The 16,939-nt window shown below is 31.5% G+C and overlaps 1 protein-coding gene across 4 annotated transcripts in view; it reads left to right on the top strand.

Annotated features, from left to right (window-relative positions):
- Positions 1 to 16,939, top strand: part of LOC148175528 (retinal guanylyl cyclase 2) — a 42,462-nt gene that overhangs the window by 9,866 nt on the left and 15,657 nt on the right. For all 4 annotated transcript variants that reach the window (XM_088035892.1, XM_088035891.1, XM_088035890.1 and 1 more), the window contains exons 5-6: positions 9,586 to 9,738; positions 13,976 to 14,643. In XM_088035892.1, the coding sequence (XP_087892018.1) occupies positions 9,586 to 9,738; positions 13,976 to 14,643 (821 nt within the window). The remainder of the gene's footprint in view (positions 1 to 9,585; positions 9,739 to 13,975; positions 14,644 to 16,939) is intronic.

The raw sequence follows: 16,939 nt of genomic DNA, 5'->3' as shown, positions 1-16,939 counted from the left end.
CCCAATTTCAGATCGATCAAACAAACAGTTTACGAGTTATGGTCAAAAATAAAAAAATTGAAAATTTTTTATCGATTGAGTCGGATTTTTTTTTCCCAAAAAATCGACTATAGAATTTTGGGCTTTTAAGCACTTTTTCTAACGTAAAATGAGCCGAGAAAAACGATGGCGCCAACCGCATCTCAATATCTCTAATAGTTTCCGAGATATTTAACTTTAAAAATGAGGAAAAATGAGAAAAAATGAAAATCAACATTTCAAAACTTTAATCAGCCATAACTCGGTTATTTGCAGTCGTATCTGAATTTAAATCCCAGATTTGGAATCTGCGTAAAATTCTGCGTTCACTGATGTATAATAACTCAAGTTTACTCTAAAAAATAAGCGAGATATCGATATGAGAAGTTTGGCATAGTTTTAAACATGAATTATCGCGAAAATTTGCAAATTTCGACTATTGGAAAATCTAAAAACGATTTCTTATGTAAAAAATCGCGAGAAAAACGATGCCGCCAACCGCATTCCAATATCTGGAATAGTTTTCGAGATATCGAGCATGAATTGTTTCGAACCTTCGAAAATTTGACCCTCTGGCGACAACCCAAAATTTCAAACGGCCATAACTCGGTTATTTATTGACAAATTTTAAAAAATTATCATATTTTTGGATTCAGCGTTAAATTCTGCGTAAAATGAGACCCAAATTTGTTGAGTTTGCTTAATAAATAAACGAGGTATTGGAAAAAAACTGTTTTGAAAACATCATTTTAGGGTGATTTTCAATCAATGTTTCCAAAATGAAAACGACGTTTAATAGCTCTGAATTACACATCAGTCGAAAGAGAAGCTCAAAATCTATCTACTGACCAAATTTGAGATCTATAGGACAAATAGTTTACGAGTTATGGCCAAAAATAAAAAAATTGAAATTTTTTTATCGATTGAGTCGGATTTTTTTTTCGCAAAAAATCGACTATCGAATTTTGGGCTTTTAAGCACTTTTTCTAACGTAAAATGAGCCGAGAAAAACGATGGCGCAAACCGCATCTCAATATCTCTAATAGTTTCCGAGATATTTAACTTTGAAAATTGGGAAAAATGAGAAAAATTTAAAATCAACTATCCGAAATTTTGATCGGCCATAACTCAGTTATTTGTTGTCGGATCTGAATTTAAATCCCAGATTTGGAATCTGCGTAAAATTCTGCGTACACCGATGTATAATAAGTCAAGTTTACTCGAAAAAATAACGGAGATGTGCATATCAGAAGTTCAGTATAGTTTTTGTCATGAATTTTTGCGAAAATTGCGTTTTGTATGTAGATGTGAATACAAGTTGTGAGGTTAGGTTACGTTAAGTTACAATTCAGTGATAGTGAAACTCAATAAATGTCAAATTCTAAATTGAATTTGAAAATCAAGTGGCAAGTCGTGGTTACAAAACCATTACCAACAGTGTAACACGAAAACTCTTAGAAATGAAAAATTTAAATTTTTTATTAAAAGAAGGGTGCAAATTCAAAAAAATAGTATAAAGGCACCAATGCCATTAAAAAACAAGTCCTTTAATATACCATTTGGAATGTCTAATCAATGACGCAAGAAAATAAAAATTTTTACTTTTTCAAGCTCTCATGTTCTCAATTTAAAAACGCTGCAAACTTTCGTTTACACTGTAATTAAAAAATAAAGAAAATCCTGAAAACAATTCTCTAAATTATTTTTTATTCAAACAAATCTTTATCTCCCGAGCTTCTACATCATAAAGAAAAGCTTCCTAATTAGACAGTTCTTTTATTTACACTTCAACTTAATTAATTGATGTAAAATGGTGAATGCGCCACTTCAAACACTTTTTTACATTGTTTATATTTGAGCGCTGTTGAAGTGGCAACTTTTGGGACCGCGCCAGAGTTGTGGCCACGAGTTAACACGTGAATTAGAGTTATGCCACCACAGAATTTCCCGTGCACAGTTAAACCTGTCAAGATTAAAGACAAAAGCTCTGACGTCTCTGTTTTATAAAGTTTTTATTCCGCGAGTAAGAAGCTTAATTACTTCAAGAGAGGCCTTAAATTACATCCTCGATCCTTCTTAAAGCTGCCACTGTAATCCCGAGTATCAGACTCCAACTCTTTCACCGTTGCGTCACGAAAATCGAATCCGACTGCATGCTAATTCAGCAACTTTCTCGTTAGAATTGCGTGCAAATTAAGTGTTCTAATCAGTAAGTATGTCTCTTCGAGTTTACCAAAAAAAGGAAAAGCTCCCTGGAGCGAAGCGATCGAAGCAAGAAAATTCATTAAGAAATAATGAGGGCACCATTAGCTTTATTCTCTGCTTTTTCGCATTCGAAAAGAAGTTTCTAAACCGTTCTAATCCCTAATTTCAGAGGTCTGTAGTCGTCGCTTCAAGTTACAGATATAAACGGTTGTGTAGGTCAAAGCGCTTCAGAGCGTCATAAATCTTTGGCGAAATTGAAACTTTTCTCGAAAGACCGCTGCCTGTGGCACTCTATACATGAAAAACTGTAGTCAAAAAAGTTGAAGAATATTTTACGCCCGGAGCTAATAAGTAACCGCTGACAGATTCAGCTGCGAAACACAATTTTATTGGAGTTTACTTCGAGGAGAAAAAGTTGAGCTGTGATAGAGTTTGAGGGGTCTCTTAAGAGGAGGCGACCCGTTTTGCTCTTATGGAGATTCAATGCTAATTGAAAGATATCGATATGAAACAAAAACGAATGGAATGTCCAAAATATTTTCTAGACATTAACCGGAGTAAAAGTCCCACCGATAAATTAATTTGATGTTTCTTCTCAGCAACCCAAGTTTTCAGTACAGCCGTAACTAAAAGAAAAATTTAAAATCAATTTCGAGTAATGTCTAGATTTCCAAATTGTGAATTGATATGCAAAAACAGCGATCTAATTTATTAATAAATATGCGGAATAAACCAGGTTTAGGTACTTTTTTCCATTCAAACAATGTAAAAATGGATATGTTGAAAGAGACCATTCATTTGAATAAATATAATTAATTAAAATATTACTTATCTAATTATGGACCGGTTTACACAATAATTTAATTAAACTAATCCTTCAAATATATTGAAGATTTAATTTACCTTCAGGAAATCCCTATGTTATTGCCTTTAGAAAATGTACATAAGCAAATTAAAAATTTTAAGATTCTAACATTTTCAGGATTCTGAGTTTGAACAAACTACTGTCTTTCAGCGGATTTTAATTTCTATTTCATTTGTTACTCAAAAATCATTAGGTGTCTTTAATTTTATCTTTTTGTGAGCTAAAATAGCTAAAACATCCTAACTGTGTCAACACTTTTTTACTTAGAAAACACGTACAAAATCCGTTTGGTTTTGGGGTAAACTTTTGAACAAATTACCTGAGTGCTTATGTAGGATGATTGAGATTAGTTTTACAGGGTCCGGCAACACTTGTGTCCACCCCCAAAATCGTCTTTAATTTTATAGATAAAATTTTGAAAATTTGCATGATCATAGTTGACAAAGCTCTAGAAGCTGACGCAAAAATTCGTTTTTTATCACTGATAGTTTTGGCGTCGCGACGCCTTAAAAATGCAATTTTTAGCTAATCGTGAGGGTTTGTGAAATCAACCCCTAATTTATTTATTTTTCAATATAAATGTGTTAAAAAAATCTCAGTTGTCATTTTAGATTTAATACAAATTGTATTCGAAATTTGAGGAAAAAATGTTGTTTTATCAAGTTAGTTTTCAATTTAATTACGTCAAAAATGGGAAGTACGTTTACACCCATCTGTCAACATCTTGTCACAAATGACATCTTGGTTTGCTTTAGATTGTAACAAAAGTTTTTCTTGGTGAAATTGTCGTTTTGTCGATGTTAATTAACGATTTCTGGTGTCCATAAAGTGCAACATGACCGAGTTAATCAAAATTGACATTCATACAAGCGAATGAAGTCACTGAAATTTTGGTGTAAACGTAGTTTGTCACTGCGCCGTCATAATTTTGAAAACTAACTTGATAAAACAGCGTTTTTTTCGCAAATTTTAAACACAATTTGCATTAGATTTTAAATGAAAACTCAAAAATTTGTATCACAGTTAAGTGATAAAAACCGTGATAAAAAAACAAACTTTTTCGTCAACTTCTAGAGCTTTGTCAACTAAATTTTCAAAAATTTATCTTTAAAATTAAAGACGATTTTGGGGGTGGACCCTGTCTACCTGTAAATTAGATACAAAATGATTCTTTTAAAAACAGGGAAAACCATCTCTTTTTTCGATAATATTGTGATTGAATATTTCTAGAAAATTACTTATGTCTGAGATGATTTAGATCTAAGGGATATTTGCCGACAAATCAAACATGAAAAACTTATATGTATATTTTATACTCCTATTTTAGCTTGCCAGATCAATTGATTTCGATAAAATGGCAAATCGACCCGGTTTAAAGAAGCCAAATTAAGTCTTTTTAATTCAAATTGAAAATTTAGTGAAAATCGAAAAACTGACTTTTACTCTATGTCGAAATGTTCTGAGCAATGTTTAAATGTTCAAGCATTCGCAGTTGCAAATTTTTATATTATAATAACAGACACTGGCCCTTCACAAAAAATTCAAAAAATAGTCTTTAATTCTTTACAAAAAGGAAAATGGAGTTTTTTAGGAGTGAAATTTGCTAATTAATTTCGGATGTGTGTAATTCAATATATTTTTCCCCAAATTTTATATTACAATTTCTTAAAAATATCTATGCATGTTGAAGCACTCCAATTTTTCAACAAAGACAAAATTTGATTTATTAGGCAATTTGTATCGTTAATATTGCAGGTTTGTATTGTAGGTGCGCCACACGTTCCATATTATGTTCAAATAGTTGTTGTTTTTTACATATTTTTTTCTATTTTCGATCAGGTACCGTTTTTGGTAGTGCCTACCATTTACTTCGAATCTACAGAATCAATTTTTGAACCAAAATTTAAAGAAAATTAAAAGTTGAATTTTAAATTTGGCGCTGTAATTTGGACTGAGTTTAAAATTTTCTTTCGTAATAACTCATAAAGTCCAGCTCATTGCTATCAGTCCACTCTCCTGTGTAAATTTTCGAAAATTTTTGGGTGTAAATCAGGCTTTTAAATCTTTAGGGAGAAAATTAGGGGAAAATTGAATGTAGCGATTTTTGAGGTTAACACGTTGTCAAAGTTGAGTGTGTTAATAAATAACTAATTAAACATTTGTTGTAACAGAAAGTTTTAAATAAAGATTTAACAAGTTTTGGCAATGTTGTGCAAGACGATTAGGTTCTACGCATGTTACAGTTGCGTCAAGGTCAAACGCTGTTATTACCAACTGTTACCGATAAAAATTGCTAGGGGCTGCTGCCAACTTAACTTTTTAATGAGTGAACCAATAGTAATGACCTCTGAAACCATCAAGTAGGGTAAAAATACAATTTATCTTTGCTGTAAATATTTGGGGACAAATTCTTACTACCTGCACTTGGTCGTCCAAAACTGCCATAATTATATCTGGACGTTTACAGTCTAGGCTAAGGGGTATCGATGGTGATTGACAGCTGTCAAAATCTGTTGGATTCTGAAGGTCATATTTTGGGAGCTAACTTCATTGATGTACAACTAAAAATGGTGGAGGCGTCAGCGTAATCCCCGCTTTAATAAAATAACAGTGTAGATCAAAATGCCAATATTTGAAAAGGAGCCCTGGAAGTAGGTAACCTGCAAAATTGAAATGCCGATTCATCTTCTCGTTTCAGTTTATCGACAAAACAGATTGATTTCGTAGCTTAGAGCTTTTCAATAACATTTTAAAGCTTCTTTTCCCGGCACTTTTACGTTTATTTTATAACAACTCGCAATTAATTTTAGAGGTAGCTTTCAAATATCCAGCGTGTGTTTACGGCCGTTTCAGTAACAATAGTGCAACACAAAGACAAAGCCTGTGGGAAAATATGAAATTTCATGCAACAATCGCAAGCAAATGTAACGTTCGATGGAATAAAAACGCGTCAATCACGACGAGTTTGAACATGGTGTTCTACAAATGATCATAAGAGTCATCATTGTAAAGTGTAATGCGATTAGCTCTTGGTGTTTGATTTCTGAGTGTTCAGTAATGAAGCGTCACCAGTCCTAATGGGGTACTCTTATCGCGTGTTGGATTACGCGTCTGCAGAAAAATCGAACTTTACCCATAATTACGCGAAAATTCTAAATTTAGCGTCTCCTGTTGAATCCGCTGCACATCTTTCACAATATCTACATACATCTTGAGAAATAATAAAACTAACACTGTCACTTAAAATGTAATCAAAATTTAAATAAACTTTCGTTCCTTTGTTCACTAGAAATCGCCTTTATCACATGGAAAAGTCACGTAGACGTTGTAGGTGGTGAAATGAAATGATTGTGTCAACGTCTGAAATGCAAAAGGGGTAGATAATAACACCCTGATTTGGTTCTTGAGCATCTAGAGAGTGTCCTGAGGCACGTTTATTGAAAAGGGTAACCACGTACACGACCTATGTCATGCGGGATGTTTTACTCGGATTGATTGCAAGGAAGAAGAATGAGGACAAAAGGTGTTTTGCAGAGAAGTGAGATTTAGGGGATGTTGAAAAGTGGTCGTGGAAATGATGAGGCAAAAGTGGATAGAGATATCTATTTTATATTATTTCTAAATCGCTGCTTCTGTTTGTTGAGGATAAGCTTAAATCAAAGTTTATCAACTCCGGTAAATATAGAAATTTTAGTTGAAGAAACAGAAGCAGTGAAATTTAAAAGTTCTAATATTTTTGACCTGTTTATCAACTGTCCTAAATTTTACAATATCAGAGCAAAAAAACTGATTTTTAGGAAATTTTTATTTAGAATAGGAATAAAAATTGTGACCACCCTCTATTAAATACCGTAACTTCGCCATTATTCATTTTAAAGCAATGAAATTTGTAGATTTTAGTACTTTTAACTTTCTTCTCAACTGTCTTAAATTTCAAAATTTTTAGAAATTTTGATTTTAAAGGTAAAAAAAATTGTCATCATCACTCTCTATTGAATTCCGTAACTTTACTATTTTTAATAATAAAACAATGAAATTAAAAGGTTTTTATACTTTTAACTTGTTTATAAACTGTGTTAAATTTCAAAATTTTAGAGCAAGAAACAAAATTTTTAGAAATTTTTATTTTTAACGCGAATAAAAAATTGACACCACCTTTTATTAAATTACGTAACTTTGCCATTTTAAATCCTAAAACAATGAAATTTAAAGGTTTTTCTACTTTTAACTTGTTTATAAACTGTGTTAAATTTCAAAATTTTAGAGCAAAAAACAAAATTTTTAGAAATTTTTATTTTTAACGCGAATAAAAAATTGACACCACCTTTTATTAAATTACGTAACTTTGCCATTTTTAATCCTAAAGCAATGAAATTTAAAGGTTTTTCTACTTTTAACTTGTTTATAAACTGTGTTAAATTTCAAAATTTTAGAGCAAGAAACAAAATTTTTAGAAATTTTTATTTTTAACGCGAATAAAAAATTGACACCACCTTTTATTAAATTACGTAACTTTGCCATTTTTAATCTTAAAATAATGAAATTTACAGATTTTACTACTTTTAATTTATTAACTGGTAAAAATCCCAAATAAAAAAAAATGAAAACAATGCAGCAATATACATAATTCTATATCAAATTCTGTAATTTTGCAAATTTTATTTCCTAAAAAACTAAAATTTAGAAGGTTTTCTACCTTTTAACTTTTTTATAAACTGGGTTAAATTTCAAAATTTTAGAGGAAAAAACAGAATTTTTGAATATATTGATTTTGAGGACGAATAAAAATGATACTTTTTTATTTTAAATTCCGTAACTTTACTACATTTTAATCAAAAACCAGTGAAATTTGGAGGTTTCAGTATTTTTTTATCAATTTTTATCCAAATTTAAAAATTTTTTAGCAAAAACAAAATTTTTTCAAATTTTTATTTTGAGGACGATTAAAAAAATCAATTCCTTCTATTAAATTTCGTAACTTTGCCATTTTTAATCGTAAACTATTAAAAATTGGAGGTTTAACTGCTGTTGACTTGAAAATCAACTTTTTAAAATTAAATTTTAAAAGCAAAAAAAGACATTTTAGAAATTTTTATTTTAAAAACAAATGAAAAAATTTCACCTTTCAATTTTAAATTGCGTAACTTGATTACATTTAATCATAAAATAGTAAAATTTGGAGATTTTAGTACTTTTAACTTTTTAGTCATCAACGGTTCTAAAATTCAAAATTTTTGAGCAAAATCAAAATTTTTTGAAATTTTTATTTTGAAGACGATTAAAAAATTATCAATACCTTCTATTAAATTTCGTAACTTTGCCATTTTTAATCTTAAAGCAATGAAATTTGGAGATTTTAACTTGTTTATTAATTGCCTTAAATTTCAAAATTTTCGAACAAGAAATAGAATTTTAGAAATATTTATTTTAAATAAAAATTGCTCATCACTCAATATTAAATCCCGTAACTTTGCCATTTTAAATCGTAAACTAGTAAAATTTGGAGGTTATACTGCTTTTGACTTGAGGATCAACTTTTCTAAATTTCAAAATTTAAAAGCAAGAAACAAATAAATTTAAAACAAATAAAAAAATGTCACTTTTTAATTTTAAATTCTGTAACTTTCCCACTTTTAAACCTAAAACAGTGAAATTCGAAGGTATTACTACTTTTAACCTGTTCATCAACTGTTAATTGTGAGAGATTAATTTCACAGCTCAAGAAATGATTTCAAATTTTCTCGAGTTCGCGTGGAATTTGAAGTCAAAAAAATCTCTAAGAATGAACAGAATCTGAAACATCTGAAAGTCTAGAAATATCTCGGTAACTTGAATGTTTAAAATCTCAAATTTGCAGTGCTGCCAACATGCAACCTTCGCGAGACGCCGTATAATATCGAAATTCTCACGCTTGATTGATTGGAATTCCTCGAAATTGCGGTAAACGCTCCCGCCCATAAAAAATTCATCAATTAAACATTTTACGTGGCTCATTCGCTTTTAAAACGGCCGTTTTCCGTTCCCCAGAAGTGAGTTAAACACATCGCAAACGATGATGAGAATTCGCCGAAATTCCCAAGCGACACTTTAAAAATTCATGGGACTCTATCGAGTTGAGTATGTAACCGCCTCTGCAATTTATTGCATCTCGTGTTTTACCAACCTTTAAGATAGAAATGAAATTAACGACTGTGTAAACAACTGAAACGAGACATGAATAATTTTTATTTCATTCGCTTTTCAGTTGGTACGTGATTTAATTCCGCGCTGGGCTTTTTTGGAAAATTAAAATCATCGCCGACTAATCACCGTGATTCATTCCGATGGCCCCAATTTCGATTTTGATTGATTTCGTCTTCCAGCGAATTAATATGTCTGAGTGGAACAAAGAAAACGAGTAAAAGTACAAAATTGCAGTCATAAAGACAGAATCTCGTCGTAAATTTTATGAAACTACTTCGATTAAGCAGTTTCATGATTGTTGAATGCATTTTCAGGGGTTGGATGGTGGCCGTCCCTGTCACAGTCCATTGACATGCAATTACGAGATGTCGGTATCATCCCAAGGCACTTCTTCATGATTGGAAGGAACAGTTCGAGGAAACACATTGAAAAGAAGTTGCGCATTTTAAAGAGGATCCCCTGTCGAGGTGAGAGCTAAAATTCTAGTTTACCCCCAATAAATAAATGACCATAATTGCGAATATAATACTATACTTTTTCCTAGTATATTTTTTAAAAGCGCTTTAAAATATAACCCTAAACTTGTCATTCAATTACTTCTTTCGGATTAGTTAATTTTGCACTTCAAGCGTTTTTGTGAACAAAATATTCCACATTTACTAAGCACAAATACCTTATCTCCAAATCAAATAATTATTAATATTGTTCTCGATAGTTTAACTTTATTGTCATTATGGCATTAATGATAATTTAACAATTGTATATAAACAAATGAAATAATTTTTTTTAACAAGCTATGAACAAAAAATTAAATTATCTAAATTTGAATCGACCGTTCTTGTAGACAAATAAGCCTGTTTAAAATCTTTTTTGTGTTTAAGTGTTTTGTCTCTCTTTGGAATTTTACCGTTACAAACTTATGTAAATATTGAACGAGGATTTAGCTTATTTACTTTAAATAAACTGATAACATTCATTTATGTAAAAAAAATATTCATTTGCATGTCAATCACTGACGTTTTAGAAGATTTATTCTTATCCCATTTGTTGAAATCCTGTTGATTTAATTTGTACTACTGCAAGTTGCACTTTCTGGCAATTAACTAAGTAAAAAAGAAGGAAAATAAAGCCCAATTATTATTATTATTATCATAATTTAACATCCAAAACTCTTCATTTATTTCACATTGTCTGTCTTTTCTACACTATTTCTGCAGTTTTTCTTACATTTACATGCGTCTTTGACGGTGCTTAAAAAGTTTTCCTTAAAATTCCTATTTTTGTGAAATAATTTTTCTTCTCTAGCTTTTTACTTTCCATGTTTTCCTGAATACCACAATCCGTGCTCTCATTGTCGCTCACATACATAAAATGCATCTGCGAACCGATATAATGGAAATGGCATTTTTTGAAGTAATTTTAATTTACCTTGAAACAACTCTGCTTAACTTAATAATTAAACAAAAAACAAATCCGTACACAAGTAATGACAGCGTTGTCCAACCAAATGAAGATGACAAATATAAAATTGAATTCCACCAGATAACTTTTTGTTGCACAATGAACTTAGTGAAAATGCAGATAGGTCTTAATTGCTTAGTAAACTTATAAAAACTGCAGATAAGATAGGTATAATTCATAACAGTTTTTTCATTACATAGAGTGAATATTCGTAATTTTTTGTTTATTGGAATAATAATACTTGGGTTTAACAGTTTGTAGTTATCAAAAACTCCATTTTCCAAAAAAATGTAAATAGGTCATTTTTGCTTAGTACGGCAGTAATTTTCGCTTTTTGCGCTACCTCCACTAGAAAGTTATCATTTTTTTTGCCCAATTGCGCCAATTAAGGTTTTTTTTGCGCTTCACTTTGAAACTCACAAAAACAGACTCTTGTAGTTAATCGCAAGCCTTCTTTTCCAGTTAAATAAATCCATTTTTTTTGTCAATCAATTATGCCAATTATACAGGGTCCGGCATACTTGTGTCCACTCCCAAAATCGTCTTTAATTTTAAAGATAAAATTTTGAAAATTTGCTCACGCTTATATGTAGTTGACAAAGCTCTAGAAGCCGACGCAAAAATTTGTTTTTTTATCACGGTTGATTTGACGTCGGTTAAGTATAATTTTTAGCGATTTCGCGAATTCATTTTTTTTAACATAACTGTGATACAAATAAATGAGTTTTTATTTTAAATCTAATGCAAATTGCGTGTAAAATTTGCAAAAAAACGCTGTTTTATCAAGTTAGATTTCAAAATTATGACGGCGCAGTGGCGAACTATGTTTACACCAAAATTTCATAAGTCACTTCATTCACTCGTATGAAGGTCAATTTTGATTACTTGGGCATGTTGCACTTTATAGACACCAGAAATCGTTAATTTACATTGACAAAGCGACAATTTCACCAAGTAAGACTTTTGTACAATCTAAAACGAACCAAAAGATAGATGTCTTTTGTGACACAAGATGTTGCCAGATAGGTGTAAACGTAGTTCGCAATTTTGACGTAATAAAATTGGAAACTAACTTGATAAAACAGCATTTTTTCCTCAAATTTTATATACAATTTGCATTCAATCTAAAATCACAACAGAGATATTTTTAAAACATTTATATAGAAAAAAAAATTAAATTAAAAAAGATAAATCGTTCTGCGCAAGTTTAAATCAATGATTTTCATCATCATGCTCAAAAGTAAACGTAACTTCAAATGAGAAAGAACGCAGGGATGTCCAAAATTGGGCGTGGGAAATTATTTTTTCCATAGCCGACTATGATTTTGCATCTTTTGGAAATGTTGAGGGTCTTTTTTCTCTTTTTCTCGGCAACTTGACTAGCTAGAAGGTTGAGTTTTGGCACACTCGGATAAATATTGATGTTCTATAAAATGACATAAATCTTAACTAATTAAAATTTAAAATAAGACAAGTAAAATTAACATTTTTAAGACAAGGATGACGCTAGTAATGTCACATCATCCCTACCTATTCAAGAAATTAAAAATTACAAAGATATTAAGCCCGAAAGTCTTAGATGGGCCACTCTGTATTTGTGATTGAAAGAAACTTAAATAATGAATGTAAGAGTTCCTAATTAAAAATTATAAGAATGTTTACAATGTTGTTTTTATCAACATTTTCCCTTAGTAGGCTCCCATTACCCTGGTTTTCCATTACTAGTTTGATAAGAGAAAAAAGAACGGATGCAACATCAGGAGGGCGTAGAGCAATGTATTTCTTGATTATTTCATAAAAATCACCTGTGATTGTAAATTTGCGAACTATCTTGTTTTTTGTGTTCGGTAGGGTCACTAACATTGCAGACGATAAATCCTAAATATCCTGAATATTCATTTCTTTCATCTCATTGCACCGGCAGGCACCCATGACACCCATAAATTATGCCACCTAAGTAAAAAAACATTAGTAACATTTTTAGTCACGCAGGTTTTACAAACTGTACCTTGGTTGCCAAATACATTTTGTCATTTGCATTCTTGATGAAATTGTGTATCGCTTTTGAAGTGAACATTTTAGCTTTTTTTTGGTTTGTATCCGTCCGATTTGCGTTTGAGAAAAGCTCTTAGTTCTCCGTAATTTTCCAATTTTGCTTTTTTGTCTTTACGCCAGTCCATGAAAGATTTGTAGTCTCCATAAAGTTTCACCGATTTAGGTGTCAGCAAAGCGGCCATTGTTGCTTTTGCTGCTTTAGTTATCTCTGGAGGAGCACAATTTTCCAAATCACTATCATCACTATCCATTTTTTAATATAAAACCCTCTGTAGTTCACTGCAATTATTAGATTTACGCCGTGAAATTGTAAACTGCATCAGATCACGAGAATCAACAACTGTCACCATGGTAACGCTGCTTCTTGTCTGTGATAGGTTAGCATAAGCGCGGACGATTTGAAATAATGCAAATTGTCATAGCAACCACCCAAGTGTTTTTTATTAGTTCAGTGCACCAGTGAATTATAAAAATCTCCACCTATGATTGGCTGAAGGCCGCGAATTATGAATTCATTATTAATAACATAACATTATTAATCGAAAAAGTTGAAATAATGGAAATATTATTAAACGGTCGTGGAAAAAAATCATTCCTGCTCAACATCAAACACAGTCTCGCTCGCTATTATTTGTGGCCCTCAAATTACAATCGCAACCGACATTGAATGCGGTTATAAATCACTTCGTATTACAGGTGTTAGTCTCGACATCATCGATGATTTAGAGTGGTAAAAACGACAATACGTAGAAAATGTGGCGTGTCTAGAAGGTTGCACTATAATTTTTCTGTTCATGCTGTGAAATCGGATATTAGAGTCTTGAGAAAATGGGAATCTAAAAAATTATACTGCTCCGATGAACCCGGGCTCATAAAAAGGGTGGGATTATTACGGTTTTATTACGAAAATCTGAGCCAAGTCAAAACAGAAATGCCATAAATATCTGGAGTCTTAACTTTTGATTATTTTTTTTTTCAGTTTTTAATTTTATTATTAAGAATGGTGGGTGCGCCGCGCTAATCTTTATCTTCTGGTCGTAATTAACTTTTCTAAGATGCAGCAAACAAGCCCGCCGCCGATTAAACTGAAAAACCCCAAGAATAGCCTCGCAGTTGTGCCACGTCTCTGTGAGATGATATTAAGCCAGAAGTCGCAAAAAATAACTCATTAATTCTGTTCTTTTTCAGTGGTGGTGATGTGCCTACCTGCGGACTCTCTGGGAAAGTCCGTCGTGCACGCCATCGATAACCTCCAGCTTGCCCAAGATCACAACACATTAACGATATTTATAGACGTATCAAATTTACTCTCTTGGAAATCCGCGTTAACCCCACAAAAAAATAGCTCTTTATTGAACTTAACAAATTTCCTGGACACGCTGAGTTCAGTCAGCAAAAAGCACATATTGATTTACAGTGGTCCAGACAACGCGAGTCTGGAAAGTGGCGTGTTAAAAAACATCAAAAAATCCTTCGCGAGTTTAAGTGCTGTGTCGGATGAACAATCGGTTTTCCTCCTGTCGGGTTTACAGGAAGACGACGCTTTCGGATCGCTTTTAAGCGTGAGTCGGGACAATTCGAGTGAATTTGTGGTCGCCGAGGTCCGGGACAATTTAGAAGAGTGGATCCTCAAACACAAACAGTTGGATGAATGCGAAGGTTGCGAGACCGAACTGGCCAAAGCTCTGAGTGTGTTGGGCATTTTGGGGTGCTCCTGTTTGTTCGTCACGGTGCTGCTGGGGACCGCAGCGTTGGCCAGGAATCAACTGTTGAAGAAGAGAGTGTCGAAAGGGCCGTACAAGGTCCTGTTGACGGCCACTGATTTTGTGTTTCCTCAGATTGCGGACAGTCGCAGGGTGAGTGGAATTATTGCCTTTTTATCTGATTTCATTTGATCGAACGAACTAGGCGTAACTTTATGGCAAGTTGCGCATTGATTTCTGACGAGGACTGTCTAAACTTTAATTAATTTTAGTTATTAGGGTTGAACCGAGCGGATTATTGGATACATTAACAGATTTCAACTTTGGGAATTTCTTGCAGATAAGTTGACGCACCCGCCGCCCACAAGAGAAAAGTTTCTCGATGTTGCAAATTTTGACCTCTCAAAACTGTAAATCCAATCAAAAGGATCTAATTAATTATTTTAACCCCTTTTAACGCGCTTAATTTCACTAGAACCTTATCGCCGTAAAATGTAAATCTCTTGACGTTCATCGTGCAATTCTCTTATTTACAACATTCCAGAAGAAGGCAAAGAGAAAGAACATAAACATAAATATAGCCGAGCCGCAGGATCAGATAACAAGGCGATCACCTCAAATAATTTCCACTGTTTATTCCATTTCACGTAAAGACAAACTTCAAATTTATTTTTATTAATAATAAAACTTAAAACGAAGCACGGAAATTCTGGAGTCGTTTTTAATAAAATATTGGTAAACAACAGTGCATATTTCTTTGGAACAATGAAACAATTAGAGATTATTCGTTTTGTTTTCTTTTTATTAAATTATAAACTTTACTCTCCCGAAAGTTTGAAAATAAATAAAAACGAATACGGCTGAAGTTTGGAAGCGAATAAGAACAGAAAGAGGAGACAAACCAAGACTAAGCTGCCAGAAAACGGCACTTTATTTAATTAATTAATTTTAGTTGAAATAAAATGAGGGGCAACTCCGGTTTACTGAGTTTTCACAGCGTACAAACAAGCATTGTATTATTTTTTTTAGCTTTTATAAATCAACTGCATCAGCATAATTATCTCTTGTTGAACATGAAAATTCAAAACAACAAATTAATTCATTGACCCCAATATAATTAAAAAACTAAAATTAAAAATTTATCCAAAAATACTTAAATCTTTAGAAAGTCCTGAAAAAATAGAAGAATAAAATAGAGAAAGTTTTAGAAAATCGTAGAGAATTTTAAAAGGTGTGTCGGAAAACAAAAGAGAATTCTAAAGGGTTCAAACAAATAAAGAGCTTCAGACAAATTTTAGAAACACGAAAAGATCCAAAGGTTTTCAAATAAGTTTTTTTAGCTACTTAGAACAATCGATACAAGAACTAAATCTGGGGACATCGAGTAAAAAAAATCGATATTGAACTCAATTTCAACAAGAGCACAATTACATCGATCTCCAATACATCGGAGAAAACATTTTGAAAAATAGTAAATAAAAAATTCAATATAGCATAGTTTATTGTGAAAAATAAAAATAAATAAAAACCTTAAGCAATAAACAAAATAATAAGTAAATAAATTATAAAAAAAAAATAACAAATTTGAGATTAATAAGAATAAACAAAATTCTAAAATATACATTGACAACCAACCAAACGAAATATTACCAAAATCAAGAGTGTAAAATAAAATGCATACATCGAAACCGCAATCATCGATTTTAACGATACATCGAAAATAAAAATATATGTATTAAAAATCGATGTTTTTTTGGCAAAATCAATATTAATAAAAAATCGATTTAACAGGAACGAAGTTTGGTAGAATTTAAAAAAATATGCAGAATACAGAGTAGAATTCGAAAATACCCAGAGACACAAAACAAAAAGCAAAAAATCCTAAAGAGCGTCCTTAAAATTCTGAAAAATCGTAATAAATTAAAGAAAATTCTAGCGTTTCAAGAGAACAAAAAATAACACATCAAAAAATTTTAATTTATGTATTTAGATTCTTAGAGAATCTTAAATAATTGTGGAAATCTAAAAAAATTAAAAACTAATAGGATTAAATAAAAAAAATCAGAGAATTTTAAAGTGTCCTTCAGAAACAAATTTTAAAAAATTTGAGATTTTTTTTCCTTTAATTTGGGACTAAAAAAAAGCTAAAACTCGCAGAAGTAGATTGATTAATTGCACAAAACAGTTTAAAAGCTATTATAATATTTTGTTAAAAAGCATTTAAAAAATTTAAAGAACATAAAGGATTCAAATGGGTTAAAAACAATTTGCAAACGAATCTCGGGAATTTCAGCACCACAACCACCACAAATAAGCAGAGGAATCTGAAGGATTTAAAGAATCAAAGTGATTCGAGAATTTTAAGAAGTCAGAGCATACAAATTTTGGTAATTCTAAAAACAAAAAAAGACAACTAAAATTTCTTGCAGTAGTTTAAAAAATTATTTAA

This window comes from Gnatocerus cornutus, chromosome 5 (genome assembly GCF_029298725.1).
Source record: "Gnatocerus cornutus isolate USDA-ARS CGAHR chromosome 5, icGnaCorn1.1, whole genome shotgun sequence".
Classification (NCBI taxonomy): Eukaryota; Metazoa; Arthropoda; class Insecta; order Coleoptera; family Tenebrionidae; genus Gnatocerus; species Gnatocerus cornutus.
Note: the sequence above shows the minus strand (reverse complement) of the source record. Positions and strands in the feature narration are given on the sequence as shown.